At 45.1% G+C, this 13409-nt stretch overlaps 2 protein-coding genes across 2 annotated transcripts in view; both read left to right on the top strand.

Annotated features, from left to right (window-relative positions):
* The first annotated feature begins 495 nt into the window (after positions 1–495).
* On the top strand, positions 496–2265 carry Vha13 (V-type proton ATPase subunit Vha13). Its single transcript, XM_076816037.1, has 4 exons — positions 496–654; positions 1011–1111; positions 1195–1293; positions 1379–2265. The coding sequence occupies exons 1-4, from the start codon at positions 573–575 to the stop codon at positions 1451–1453; spliced, it is 357 nt and encodes a 118-aa protein (XP_076672152.1). The 5' UTR covers positions 496–572; the 3' UTR covers positions 1454–2265.
* Positions 2266–2914: 649 nt separating this feature from the next.
* Dnr1 (E3 ubiquitin-protein ligase defense repressor 1) overlaps positions 2915–13409 on the top strand; it is an 81010-nt gene continuing 70515 nt past the window's right edge. Inside the window, exon 1 of the mRNA XM_076816030.1 lies at positions 2915–3384. Coding sequence (XP_076672145.1) covers positions 3298–3384 — 87 coding nt within the window. The 5' untranslated portion in view covers positions 2915–3297. The remainder of the gene's footprint in view (positions 3385–13409) is intronic.

Raw genomic sequence — 13409 nt, 5'->3', positions numbered from 1 at the left:
TGTAGAACCCCTGAGAAACGATCAGCCAAACAATCGGCAAAAGTATAAACGTAAAATAATAAGAAAACTCACATTTACAGCGAAACCCTCCTCAAGCTGCTCCGCCAATAACTTGACACACTCACGTTAAGACTGACCCGAAATAACACTGAACTGATAAAAAATCGTCCATAATTTAAAATTTCTGAAGGATATACCTAAGTTCTCGCTTGTTCCGAAGCTTGGAAAACTGATTCGAGAATCGAAATATCGAATGGCGCGAGAAACGATTTGAAATGTAGTTCATAAAAAAGTGCGCGTAGTATATAACAAAATTTGGATAGTAAAATTAATATGTTATTGCATGACCTGTGTATTTATTTTTTATATTAGCTTTTTGATAGATTTTGAGTACTCCTTCGTATTCTATTAATTATATTTCGATTCGTTAAATGTACGAGGCGACTAACCACGTGAGAGCACAAGGTAGAGCGCCACCGTTTAAGGCGGGGCAAACAACGGAAACTCCAAAGTCATATGATCGATTTGTGATTCTTGTCTTCAGAACAGAGTTCTGTTCGTTCGTTGCAAAGATGGCCAGCCAGACGCAAGGTATTCAACAGCTTCTGACAGCCGAGAAAAGAGCTGCGGAGAAAGTTTCAGATGCCAGAAAACGTGAGTTCCTATCCAAGCATTATAATTCATATTTTAATGTGTATGTGTGTCGCGCGTTATGCTCAACTCTTCGCTGACCCTGAGACTCCGTTTAAATGGGTGTAACCTTTCAAATACACTAAAAATTGATGTTTCAATTTATATCTATTAAGATTACGTCGTCCGCTTAGACACTCGTGTCTTATTTCGATTATACGTTCAAGTAAAAGGTACGCGACTATAGTGTTAGACAATTTTCTTTGATAAGCCTCGCCTAGCCATTATTAAGATTATTGTAACGTTCGTTTAACAGACTTTTGTAAGATTGTTGAAACTGTTGTAAGAAAGTTGAAGCTGTAAGGTAATTTTCCTCCCAGGCAAAGCACGCCGGTTGAAGCAGGCGAAGGAAGAAGCTCAGGATGAGATCGAGAAGTATAGGCAAGAACGAGAAAGACAATTTCGCGAGTTTGAAGCCAAGGTAATTAGTTCTAAGTTCCAACATCTTTTCAGCTAAAGATTGCGTGGTATCGTGCGTAATACTTTCTCCGCTCTGTCGTTTAGTATATGGGATCAAAAGAAGACGTTGCCGCGCGCATAGAGGCTGACACGAAAGTGAAAATAGAAGAAATGAATCAGGCTGTGTCTGTTCATAAAGAGAGTGTAAGTGACTGTATCTTAGTACGTAGATATTACGAACAGTTTTCAGCTGAGAATATTTTTGATATCTGTGATTTATGTTGCGTAGGTTATGCTTAATATCATGGACTTGGTGTGCGACCTTAAACCGGAGTTGCACAAGAATTACCGCTACGAAATTTAAATCGCACGAAATTCATCGGCTAATTATAAATATTATATCTTATGCTATAAATGTACATTAAGTATTTTCCTTTACCATATCTCTGAAAGTGTATCCATCGCCATCACGTTGTACTTTTATCAAAGAAGAAAGCGTATACCTTTTAATCGTAGATGGTGGTACTCGAATTATTAGAATTTTTTCCGCAGTTGCTACACGACAATAAATGTAATCGTAATTATGCCGAGCTTCTGCCACCATGTTGGAAAGTTTAAGAATTATATCGTAGTTGCAACACGATAGTAGTATAAATGTATTAAAGAAGTTGTTACGCCCGGGATTCTCCGTCCCGGGCGTAATTTTGGGATTTTGCCCCATCTTCGGGGCTGAATGACCAAAAAATTGTGCAACATTAAATGTATGTTGTAGATGTCATTCCATAATTCTGTTACATCGAGGACATAAAATGTGATTAAAATAACTTGTACAGCCTCCCAAGAATCACTGGCAAGCTCCCGGCCAAACGTGGTTCGCGCGACGATGTACAAACAAATACAATATTTGTTTTGTTTGAAATGTTTAAGCTTCGTTAAGTTACACGAAACAATAGATATACCTCATGTGTATACCCTGTCTCTATGAGCTGGTTAATCTGTAGTGTATAGGGGCCGCGAAAAGAGAAGTAACAGAGTACTAAGAGAGAGTACTGGGATTCACGAATTCGCGATCTTATCAGGTATGTCTGGTTCCTCCGTTCTCTCGGACTCTAAGGGTATGGAAGCTCCGACCCCATAACAGTATTAATGTTCAACAATAAAAACCGCAAAAAACTATTGTAGCCTTAATCATACATACCTCTACTATGTGGAAACATCATATTCAATATACTGTATTGGAGCTTCAAAGGGGAACGAAAGCGCGTCAAATTTCGCTTTTGCTGTTGCGTAATTTGCGACGTTATTACGTAAATATAGTCATTACGAAAACATTTCACAATTGTCTAGCATTCGCGGGGTAGCATTCAAGATTGTATATATGTACAAAGCGTATTTGCCCCGTTATTTGCCAAAAAACGAAACCCCAAGTAGGACGATTGTAAATTAGGAAGGATGTATAATAAAGAAGTTATTCGTGCATGCATTGATTCGGTGAAACCCGAGACATTTTCTTAAAATCTAAATTTCAAGGTAGCTTTCATTTTGTAGCGCATATATAATTGCGGAGAAATTTTCGAGCGCAACATAATTGGTCGTTTCCGTTTACGTAGCTTGCGATTGGTTGCACGTTCAAATAGAAAAGAAAAGATTCGGGAGATGGTGGGGGGAGGGGGAATCAGCTGTGTAAACCTAACCTAACCTTACTCGAGGAATCGCGCTCACGGACGATGTGTGTGGGGTTTGCGGGGTGGGGGGCTGCGCGAGTGTGTGCAACGTACGTTCACAACACTAGCGCCACTGTATAGGGACCGAAAGGTGATTCGATTTCGCGAACTAATCGTGGCAGCGCGGAGCGGTCAGTACGTGTGCCATTCTGCACCGAGAAATGGAAGCCGACGAGACGCGTTCGGGTAGTAGGAGCGTGAGCACGTTGCCGATCTACGAGGTCGTGTGTGAGGACGCAGTGACAGCTGTGCACGCGTACGCGTTTTAAATCTGTTATGATTAAGAACGTACCGGGTGAGACCGGTCACCGACCAGTCGCGATTCAGGAGACAAAATCGTTGTAGATACGCGTGTCGAGAGTTCTGTGTGAACGGTGCATTTTGGTTTTTGGTTTCTCTTACCTCCTCGAACCCGTGTCTCGAGTCCTTGCCGGGTAAGAGGGTGTGTGTTTACCGAACCTCCTTGGATACAGCCTGCAAGAAAATGTGGTGTCTGGTTAGCCAAGCAAACTCCTTCATCCTCGAGGTACAGGTCGACCCCAAATCCATTGGTCAAGAATGTCTCGAAAAGGTGAGTCATTCTATTGTTTTACCTCTGTTATCGTTACGATCGAGCAAAAAGAAGGACAGCTTTGTCAACGTATTTCATTCGTTTTTCGAACGAATTACTTTCGTGTCGTTGTTTTTTTCTGTAACGCCAACTTTTTCCGATGTTCTTTCTCTCGCTATTGAAACGTTTGACGGGGTACAAAATCCAACCCATATACGCGCCACTTTCACGTTGAAACGCGAATGTAACGGTTTCATCAAAATCTACCCGTGACGGTGGGTTTTGTTGGGTCAAAATCCCTGTAACCTTTGTGTTTTATTCTATTTCGTTGGACGCGACTGTATACACGCCAGACTGAAGCGAATAAGCTGGAGCACACCTTTGTCCCAGCACTTGCGGTGCCGCTCGCAGTGTAAACAATAACAAAGCAATCGCTTATCGCGTCTGTGTTGCCGTCTCTGTCGCGGTACCGTCTATTTTAGTCTACAGTTTACAGTGTACAGATATCGAAACGTATCGAGAGAAGAAAAGTCTCGCTGTACTTCGGGTGTCGCATAATCCTCACGCGAAAAGGTTCGCGCGCGACTAATACGCCCCGCGAGGTGAATAGGTCGCAGAACGTAAAGTATATTTCGCGTAACGAAGATAGTGTGAACGGTGCCTTACGGCTAGGTCGTAACTCACGTGCGCAACAGATGCCCCGAAAACATTCGGCTACCTTGCTGATACAATTCGAAATTTCAGATCCTCTGCTCGCGACAAACAAGCAAGGTCACTCTGTTCCCCTTCAAATTTATGATGTTGTTTACGACATCGAATGGAACGTTATTTTTTCGTATTGCGAGTTGCGAGTCGACCCTGCCACAGACCCGAACAAAGTATACGCAATATATATATATATATATGTATGTACGTTGAGGCAGATACCAACGCGCGTACCTGCTTATCGCATCTTTGGCCCCGTAACCTTTCTCGCGTTTGTAGCTGAGGATTATTTCGCAGTTCGTTAACCATTTTTTACTGACAAACCGGCATGCTTGGTGTCCGGCGTTCCGTGTCGAAATTGATCGAGGAGAGAAGAATGGGCGACGAGGTAGCGACGATATCGAGGCGATCGTATATTTAATTTATCCCGACCTGGGGTGACCTGACAACAACCTCGGTGGTCGTTCCCCCAGACTGAGGTCTCCGTTCTCCGTTCTCCTTCGGGGTTTAGCTCTATTTATAGACGCGAGATGCATCGGTTGCGCGTGTGGCGTGTATGCACGAGATGCGCTACGCGAGCCAGCCTTATTCCACCCCCCTGTTTGTTGTGTACCTGGCGTACAAAGACCCGTTTGCCGGTCGTATTGAAAATAACCACGGCCTCTTACGCAAACAATTTCTCTAAGTAGCGCGGTTATGTCTTACGAGGAGAGGTTCCCAGGTGTCCGCCTCCGATTGCTTTAAATTTTGGATATGTTTTAGAGGACCGAAAGATAAGATATACATGTTTTCTATAGCGGCCCGTTTTCATTTTTAGGGGGGTGAAACCCACCCCCAAAGTTATAAGATTTGCAGGTGTTTATCTCCGATTGCTTTGGTTTTTGGATATGTTTTAGAGGACTGAAAGATAAGATATACATGTTTTTTATAGCGGCCCGTTTTCATTTTTAGGGTGGTGAAACCGACCCCCAAAGTTATAAGATTTTCAGGTGTTCATCTCCGATTGCTTTGGTTTTTGGATATATTTTAGAGGACCGAAAAATAAGAAACACGTGTCTTTTTATTTTGACCTGCTCGAATGTTTAGGGGGTGAAACCACCCCCAAAGTTCATAAGAATAGTTGGTGCCCGCCTCCGATTACTTTGGATTTCGGATATGTTTTAGAGGACCGAAAATAAGAAACACGTGTCTTTTTATTTTGACCTGCTCGAATGTTTAGGGGGTGAAACCACCCCCTAAAGTTCATAAGAATAGTTGGTGCCCGCCTCCGATTGCTTTGCTTTTCGGATACGTTTTTTCATATGAAATTTTACTCAACACAATTTTGTACCCCTTGTGAAATCTGAAGGGTGGTTCCACCCCCTAAACAGTCAAGCCGGCGAAAATAAAAAGACACGTATATCTTATTCTACGGTCCTCTAAAACACCCAAAATTCAAAGCAGTCGGTGGCGGACACCTGGGAACCTCGCCTTGTTAGAAGGTAAATTGCTCAGTTGGTACCGCACTGTGTCACCGAGTCGCTCACCCATAAAGCACTCGATTGAAATCTTGTTGACAGAACGGCACTGTGGCAAGTCCCGCCATCTTTTAAGGAGACTTACCGTAACGCGGGGATCGCTTCGAACTTAACGACACGTAATAATTGCACGAAAATGCCTGGGGAACGAGGTTTGCACGTCGAAGCGTACGAAGGTAACCAAGCAGGCTGATGGTCCCATGCCAACGAGACCCTAGATGCAGCTTGTCTTCCGGCGGCATGTTTACCTCTAATATCAATCCGTGTAGAGCACTCGACGATGATTACGGTTGAACCAAGTGGGTCAGAGCCTAACTGGGTCGCAATTTCACTGAGCACCGTATTATTAGATGCTTTGGTGGGCACTGGGCGCCCACCGCGACAAAATTGTCCAACGTGTTTTTAGTCTGAGCCGCGTGTGGCCGCCGAGCTGATTTATGTCCACGATGAGAACGTCCTTTGAGAAGGTCTCGATCTTCATCGGTCTCCTCGTTCGAGCCATTTGTACCTAATTACAAGCACGAGAATCCGTCTGTCGCCAGATTAAAAGTTCGATCCGCGAGGTTGGCCTTCTCCTCCAGCAGAATGCGAACGCTGACTGGGCTGTTACTTTTACTGAAACTTTCATTCCATCCCGTGGAAAGTAATTCACGCGAGCATGCTCCAAAGGAAACACACGCCCGCCTAGCCGCGGAAAATCCTTCTACCATTTTGATTCTCCGGCGAGACAGCTCCGCGGAAATTAGGTCGAAACTAGCAGCAGTTCGATTCCAGAATTCAATTTACGTCGTCTTTGTACCTCGAACTCGATCTGATCAACGCGTAGCTGGCGTTTTCAAGATCTAATTTGCGTTTACCGCCGCGCATCTTCTGTGCCCCCGCGCCTCTGTCTCGCTAGGCGATGCACCTTACATTTTTTCCGCTTCGTTCCAAACGTCCTCTGTTTCCTCGGCGTCGCGTCAACCGTAGATAGAATATTCATTTTTATTATCGTCGCCTTATTGTCGCTAAGAAAATTACGTTTCTGTTTAACAGCGAGACCGGCGAGCTGGAAATTCCCTTTGGCCGCTGTAATAAGTGTGCTGCAGCGAAATATACGTACACCAACCGTCCCCGAAAGTTGAAACAGCTCCTGTCAGATTCATAATGCGCTTTCGTGTCCGAGTTAAGTCCCTGGTTCTGCTGTGTCTTGTCTAATTTCCATTAGGTTGCCAGCGAAATCGGTCAACCGGTTAGTAAGCTGCGCAAAACTCCCCCAAATTACTTCGTCGCTGTAGGAAGAGTAAAGCGAAATGGATCGAAGAATCCCCGCGACTATTATACGCGACAGTCTTGCGCACACTTTTCAAAACTAGAATCGAGCCGAGGTGATTGGTAATCGGTAGAAGAGGATTGTATAAAGTGGTCGGGCGGACAAGGCAAAGGCCTGGCTCATATTTGTGCTTTCGGTTCAAAGTTTCTTCGCAAGCTGTAATATCACGTATAAAAATGCCCGCCGCGCTCGTTTTAAATGCAAATGTTTCCATTCGCATTTCCCTTAAGCATGGTACTTTCTTGTATGCCTGTACACGCTGCATGTGCTGGTGAGATTGAACCGCTGCACAGTGTTCGGAAGACGTCGGTCGCGGCGAAATTAAATCCGTGAAATTTTAATTACGGAATACTGAATTCTCTTTTCATAAATATGCAATACGTGGACGGGAAAAATGCATATAAATTTCTGGCGCGGCCTCGTATCTGAAGACGATATAAATACGTGTCTTTATTGCCCGGCTGGACCAATTGACGTAACTGGAAAGAAATGAAATCGTCGCGCGCTGCGAAGCGTAATTAATTGGTAACGGTTCCGCCTCTGCTTTCGTTTAAAATAAACACAGCCGTCCCGAATATGCCGTGTCTTCGTTGAGGTAGGTTAAAAGTCAGGGGACGATTCGAAGAGCAAAGTTTATGAGCCGCTATACAGTGGCCTTTCTAGTTAAAAGGTATTGTGCACGGGGTGTGTCGTTGTCTCTTCTTTCCCGCTCTGCTTCGACAAAGAAGGGTAGAGGGGGTGGGGGTTGCAGGCACAACTTTGGAGTTTAATTAGGTGGAGGGGCGATATCCTATCTTCTTTCGTGCTCGCGGGAATGTTCATTTAACTTGAACCATTTCCGAATTTCCCGCGGAGCCGCGGACATACGTTGAAGAGACGCCGATCCAGCACAGTCGTCGCAGGAATCTCATTACGCCACTTAATTGCGTTCCGCGGGAATCCTTTCCGTCTCTGAATGCGCTTCCAACCATTTTCTTCCTTTGCACTGGTGCGCGTCGCTCCTTTCCCTTTCCGCCTCCCTTTCTCTTTCCCGTGGCCGATCTTTAGAAATCCAGCTTTCAAGTTTTTCCGACGCGTCCGTTCGCGGTAGAGCGATTTTCACGCTAAAAATCAGCCAATTCGATCGTGGCTCGCTTTTCTTACGTTCGCCGCAGCGCACAGTGTCGCGGCGCGCTTTCAAAAAGCAAAAAATTGAGTTTTTAAGCTTTTTATTTCATTTCATGGAATTGGTAGTAAACAGTCCTCCGACATCATAAGTTAGTAACATAAATAAAGGTTTTAGGGTTAGTAATTACAGTCAAAGTCGAATAACCAAACGCAAGCTGCCACAGACTGTACGCAGGAAATTTTTGTTGTATTTATAAGTTCTTTTCTTACTTTATTTTTTGAAAATAAGCAAAATATACCCTTCTCGAAAGAATCATTTCCCTTCAGAAATAAAACGAATTTTATAAATTAAAAATTCTTGAATTTAAAGATATGGATACGTACCAGTGGCTCAGATTATTATTTTTTTGTCGCATCTTCTAACTTCTGGAGAGAATTAAAAAGAAACGAAACATATCGGTTCTTCCATTTTTTTACTACAATTAGTTCTTTTTATGCCCTTTAATTTAGTGTAAACTTCATCTGCTCCCGAGTGCTCCCATATAAGAAGAAATACATTAATAAAAACGAAAAATTAGACAAATCCGTGCTAGAATATTTGTTTTTAAAAGACACTGAGCTTTGAATTCCTTCAGATTCAACTACTAGTGATGAAGATGTGTAATAAGAATGAATAATTTTAAATTTATTATCAATACGAATTTAAGAAATTAATTTTATTTTTTTATAATTGTTTCATATGTTTGTTATTTCATATATTTGTATTTAAATGTATTAAAAAGAATATATATATTTTTATTTCACGATATTATATTTCACGATATGATCAACTAATAAAAATTATGTTCGAAAATATATTTTAATGAATTACTGTACGTTAAAAAATATTTTTTTTGTGTACAAATACAATTAACTTATCAATTACACGTAAATAACTGTATCTTAATGGAAAATTAATTTTATTTCATACATACTCGTTACACTGTGGCACCGTCGCGAAACAAGTTCGTTCTGCATCAGAGTCTATTACGAAAGGCGGAACCTCTTCACCCGCGTATGCACTACGATTTGCCCGTTCATATTACACGGCTACTGCTATCAAACAAGTAGAAGAAGAATGGAAGGTCGCAGTTTCGGCTTAGTTGTTTTAGTTGTTGCATGGTAATCCGTGCAGGTCGCAAGTTCATATAATCTCAACGAGTTCTCGTCGGGTGTGGTGCGTCGTTAGGTGTAACGGCAACTCACCGTCTAATTAATAGGATTAATTAAGAAGTTTGCACCATGCTCTACCAAGTACCGCCGGCTTTCCCTGCCATTTTTCCTTCTCACCGTGCCGCACAATTCACTGTGCGTACGGAGTTATGAATTGCGACTGGCGTCCCCGAGTTGCGAAGAAAATGAAACACGTATTAATTCCCTTTAGCAGGGTAGGGGGATGACGCCAGGCGATAGGGCCGCGAGCGGAGCTTGAAAATAATAATATCGAAGGTACGCGATGGGAGAGCATAAAGGGTTAAATAAGCAATGTCGTTGAAGTTACGCGCCCCGCGGGTGAGTTAGGAAAGTAATGGACGCCGGGAGAAAGAGAAATAGTGGAAGGAACCACGAAGACAGCGGTGGGAGCTACCGGCGGGGTAGCAAGCTCGTTCATCACTAGCTGCCACCCCTAAATGTTTCCTTTGTGGGTTTTAAAAGTTTTAGTGGCGGTGGTATCCGTGGCCAGAAGTATCTCATCGATTGTTTTATAGCGGCACGGACCTATGGGATTTGTCCCTCCTATAATCCAGAGCCTCGTCGTTACTCTTTCCCTATTCGTTTGCCCTCCGGGGCCAGAGGAACAAAAATACACTCCCGAATGCTCGGTAGCGGCGACCCATCATCCGAAATGGCCCTTTGTTGGGTTTTCGGCTGCCGTTGTTTTCTGTTCCGACGCGACGGCACGCGCGGTACGCTGCGTCCCGACCGTGCTGGCGCATTTCCCGTCGCCCCGTCCGCGCCCATTCTATATTAAAAATACCGAAATGAATCGCCGCGGAAGCTCGAAAATCGTTGCAACTCTGCCCGTGCTTACTAGTGGCGTCAATGGATCCTTCTCCGTCCAGGTCTGCGATGAGTTTATTCTCATAGCCAATCTTCGTTGCTTACCGGCGCGAACGTTAGCGTCAGAGGCGTCAGAAAGATCGTTGCAGCTGTCTAGCGTGGAGGAATAAGAGGCTGAAAAGCGTGGAGGGAATCGTAGCGAAGAGTACTCGAGATAAATCTCCGGACAGCGCGCGGTGGGGTATTTGGCCCAAAAACGAGGACATGGCTATCTTAAAATCTTCAAACTCCCATAACATTTGTTGTGGCCAAAATGTCGACTTGTTCTTTGGAGGTTGTAAGACTCCGACGACACAATGTCACACTCCTTGCGGTTTTTTCCACCGCAAGAGTTCACTAATTGAACGGTGATTGAGGTATGTGGAAGGACAGTGGTGAAATCAAACTGACACTGTAGCGCGTAACAACGTAACACTTAAAATATATTCTGATAAAATTGAATGAAAATACTTGTACACTTGAATTTTGGTAAAGTTATAATGTGCGCTGGTAGTGTCTCAGAATGCTGAATGCAATTCTGTCGATGATGATAGTACAGAGGTTTTGTTCGATCTGGTTTTCCAAGTTGCATTCAGGCTCTACCAAGCCTTTGAAAGCCCTTGCAGGGGTGTGTCTTAAAAAATAAGAGGTGGTAGACTATTGCCTATTGGCTGTAAATGATTGTGGCATTGGGCGACGAAACGCACCGGAAAGGGAAACTGAGTTCCACGAAATCGCATCGAACGGCGCGACTCCTTTTGTTTATGTCGTCTAGAGATACGCGGTCTTGACTCGGCCCAATAGCCCATATTTCACGGCACCGCTGGTAAATAGTTACGTCCCAAGATTTTAGGCCCGGACGGTCGGCTCAAGTGTTTTGCCACGTGCGGATTGACGAAGCACAGGCCCAGGAAACGCTTCGAATTCAATAATTGTATTTTTCACGCTCAACAACATTGTTAAAATGTTTGCAAAGTTGATGAAATAAAAACCATTTTAAAGTTTAAGCCTCCTACTTTTCGACTCGTTAAATCGATTTCATCGAAATCGGTATGCAGGGGGTAAAATCCGCCCTTGAAGAGGAATGTGCCAAGCTGTAAAAGTTCCTTGATGCTTGTCAAGTGCTACGGAGTGCAAACAATATTTATTGTAATTTTTACGTATACTATCGGAAAGTATGACCCTTTGCCTTTACGATAAATCGATCCGCGGTTCTCGTGTAATGGAATTCATTCAGAAGGCTGCTCCTCTCTTGGAGTATGTTGGCCTGTTTCAAAGATTCTTGAGGTGCGCACGCGAAGCCGAGCGGGAGGGAGCTAGAGAAAGCGAGGGAGCGCGATCGGGGCACTGAAATCTGCAGGAATGAATCTATCCTCTCCGTTGGATTCAGAGTCACCTCCGCCGTCGCTCCTTACGCTTCTCTTCTCGTATATTCTATCGCCCGTATGACCCGCGCGCCTGCGAATCTTTTTGTCTGCAAGGGTTAAGTAGACCTACGAGCTTTTCTTTCCCGCGCGACGAAGGAAAAGGAAGAGAGCGCAACAAAGCCTCTTTGCAGCCACTCCGTCCCGTTCAACGGCCGTTGAATAAGGCAATATCCCGGGGCTTTATCGTGCCCGTTTTGCGCGAACAAGGGCCTGTTATTGCATCGGGAAATTGCTGGACCCGCGTTTCCCTCCCCGCCCTTCTACTTAAGCCCGACTACTTTCCTCCCTCCTCCGCGGCTTTTCAAACTTCATTTTCAGATTGCCTCCGCCGCTCCCGTCACTCTCGTCTCCGATTTCGTCACGCGTCGCTTGTCCGAAGCTACTAAAGATCTCGTTGCCTCGAAAGATCCCTACGAACGATGATCCGTCGGAGAAGGTCTTCTCCGAGGACCTCCGTCTGTCGGTTTCCGATCTCTTTCTTCCCTCGTCCGTCCCCTTGTCCACAACGTCAATTCACGGCAGGATATTACACGACGTATGATTACGTCGTTAGGCGCGGCAACGTGTAATAAAGATCCCCGGCGTACGCGACTGAGTGCGATTAAGCAAGCAAATGGCCTGTTATTATCGCTACGTGTTCCGCGCGGTGCATGAACCCGCAGCCGTTCGTTGTTCCGATCGCGGACCCGGCCTCTGTGATTCCATTTCAGCTGGTCATTGTTGGAGAATCGGTCGCGGAATCACCGACCGAGGATTCCTGCTCGCATCGCAGCTAAAACGATCCCAAGAATCACGTCTCCCGCGTGGAATCGGCATGGAAATTCATTTGACAAATGTCGCGTCAATTTGCAAGCATCCCTGCTCGAGAAGCAGTCATTCGTGCCGCGGCAAGCATCCCGGTATCCACTGGCCGTTGCTCGCAAACCGAACATACCCCGTGCAGGATTCTTGGCACGAAGCATTAGGAGTATTCGGGGGCGCGTTCATGCACGCGTTGAAGGAGCACAGGGTACCTATGGTGTAGGACGTCTGTTGGGGAGGTTCGTGGTACAATTGGGTAGAATGCCGCGCAGCGAACGGATTTCCCTGCCGATGCGACGAAACGCGGATCAAATGCCTCTCGATTCCTTTCGCTAACGAATAGGTATCCCAAGGATTTCTATTGCCGGTCGAATCTCGCGTCTGGCACGAGATAATAGTTTCCGCGTGCAGGCAGCCTGGAGATTGTTCCACGGGCGAGAATTAATGCCAGGGTTTTTTAACATTTAATTCAAATTTCGTCTCTCGAACAGAGTCGGCGTTGTTTTACGGAGGGAAACTGCGGCAGCCGCGAAACACTCGTAATTTTTTGCGGGCCGCGAAGGCAGCCGCGAAATTAGACGAAGCTGGAAATGGGGTCGAAATTAGGAATTAAGCCAGGGGAGGTTGAGAAGGAGCCGATTGCTGCGGGCTTCTTGTTTGAAATTGAAAGGCCGGAATTACGCGGCGCTATCGTGAAATCCCTGTCGCTGCTCCATAGAAGGAATAGGTTCGGAGGGCGACCCTTTGTAGTAGATCTGGCGCGGCATTTTTCTGCTGATTTAAAAGCTGCATTTAAAACGCTTCATTACACCGCGAGACTATGCGCGCAAGTTCCCAGAAGACTGCCGTGGATTATGCATCCCCTCATTTGCTCCGGAATATCGCAAGCAATTTGAAACGGTGCTGGACGAAAGCAGACAGCTGTGCAACCTTCGGCGGCTCTCCTATTCTCGTATTATCTCCCTGTAGCATCCTTTCGAATCGAGCCCCGTTTCCTCCAGCGCTCTTTCTCCGTTTCTTCCCATCATGTCGACTGTATTCCGCGCCCGCAATCTCTGCGCATTACTGTACGGCGTACGCTGAACCGCATCGCGAAAT

This window comes from Andrena cerasifolii, chromosome 7 (assembly GCF_050908995.1).
Source record: "Andrena cerasifolii isolate SP2316 chromosome 7, iyAndCera1_principal, whole genome shotgun sequence".
NCBI classification, from domain to species: Eukaryota; Metazoa; Arthropoda; class Insecta; order Hymenoptera; family Andrenidae; genus Andrena; species Andrena cerasifolii.
Note: the sequence above shows the minus strand (reverse complement) of the source record. Positions and strands in the feature narration are given on the sequence as shown.

What these genes read in the sequence shown, in the direction of transcription:
- Vha13 (XM_076816037.1), top strand. Translation starts at nt 573, where the DNA reads ATGGCCAGCCAGACGCAAGGTATTCAACAGCTTCTGACAGCCGAGAAA. An exon ending in TTCGCGAGTTTGAAGCCAAG is followed by an intron (nt 1,112 to 1,194) that starts GTAATTAGTTCT and finishes TCTGTCGTTTAG; the next exon opens with TATATGGGATCAAAAGAAGA. An exon ending in TGTCTGTTCATAAAGAGAGT is followed by an intron (nt 1,294 to 1,378) that starts GTAAGTGACTGT and finishes TATGTTGCGTAG; the next exon opens with GTTATGCTTAATATCATGGA.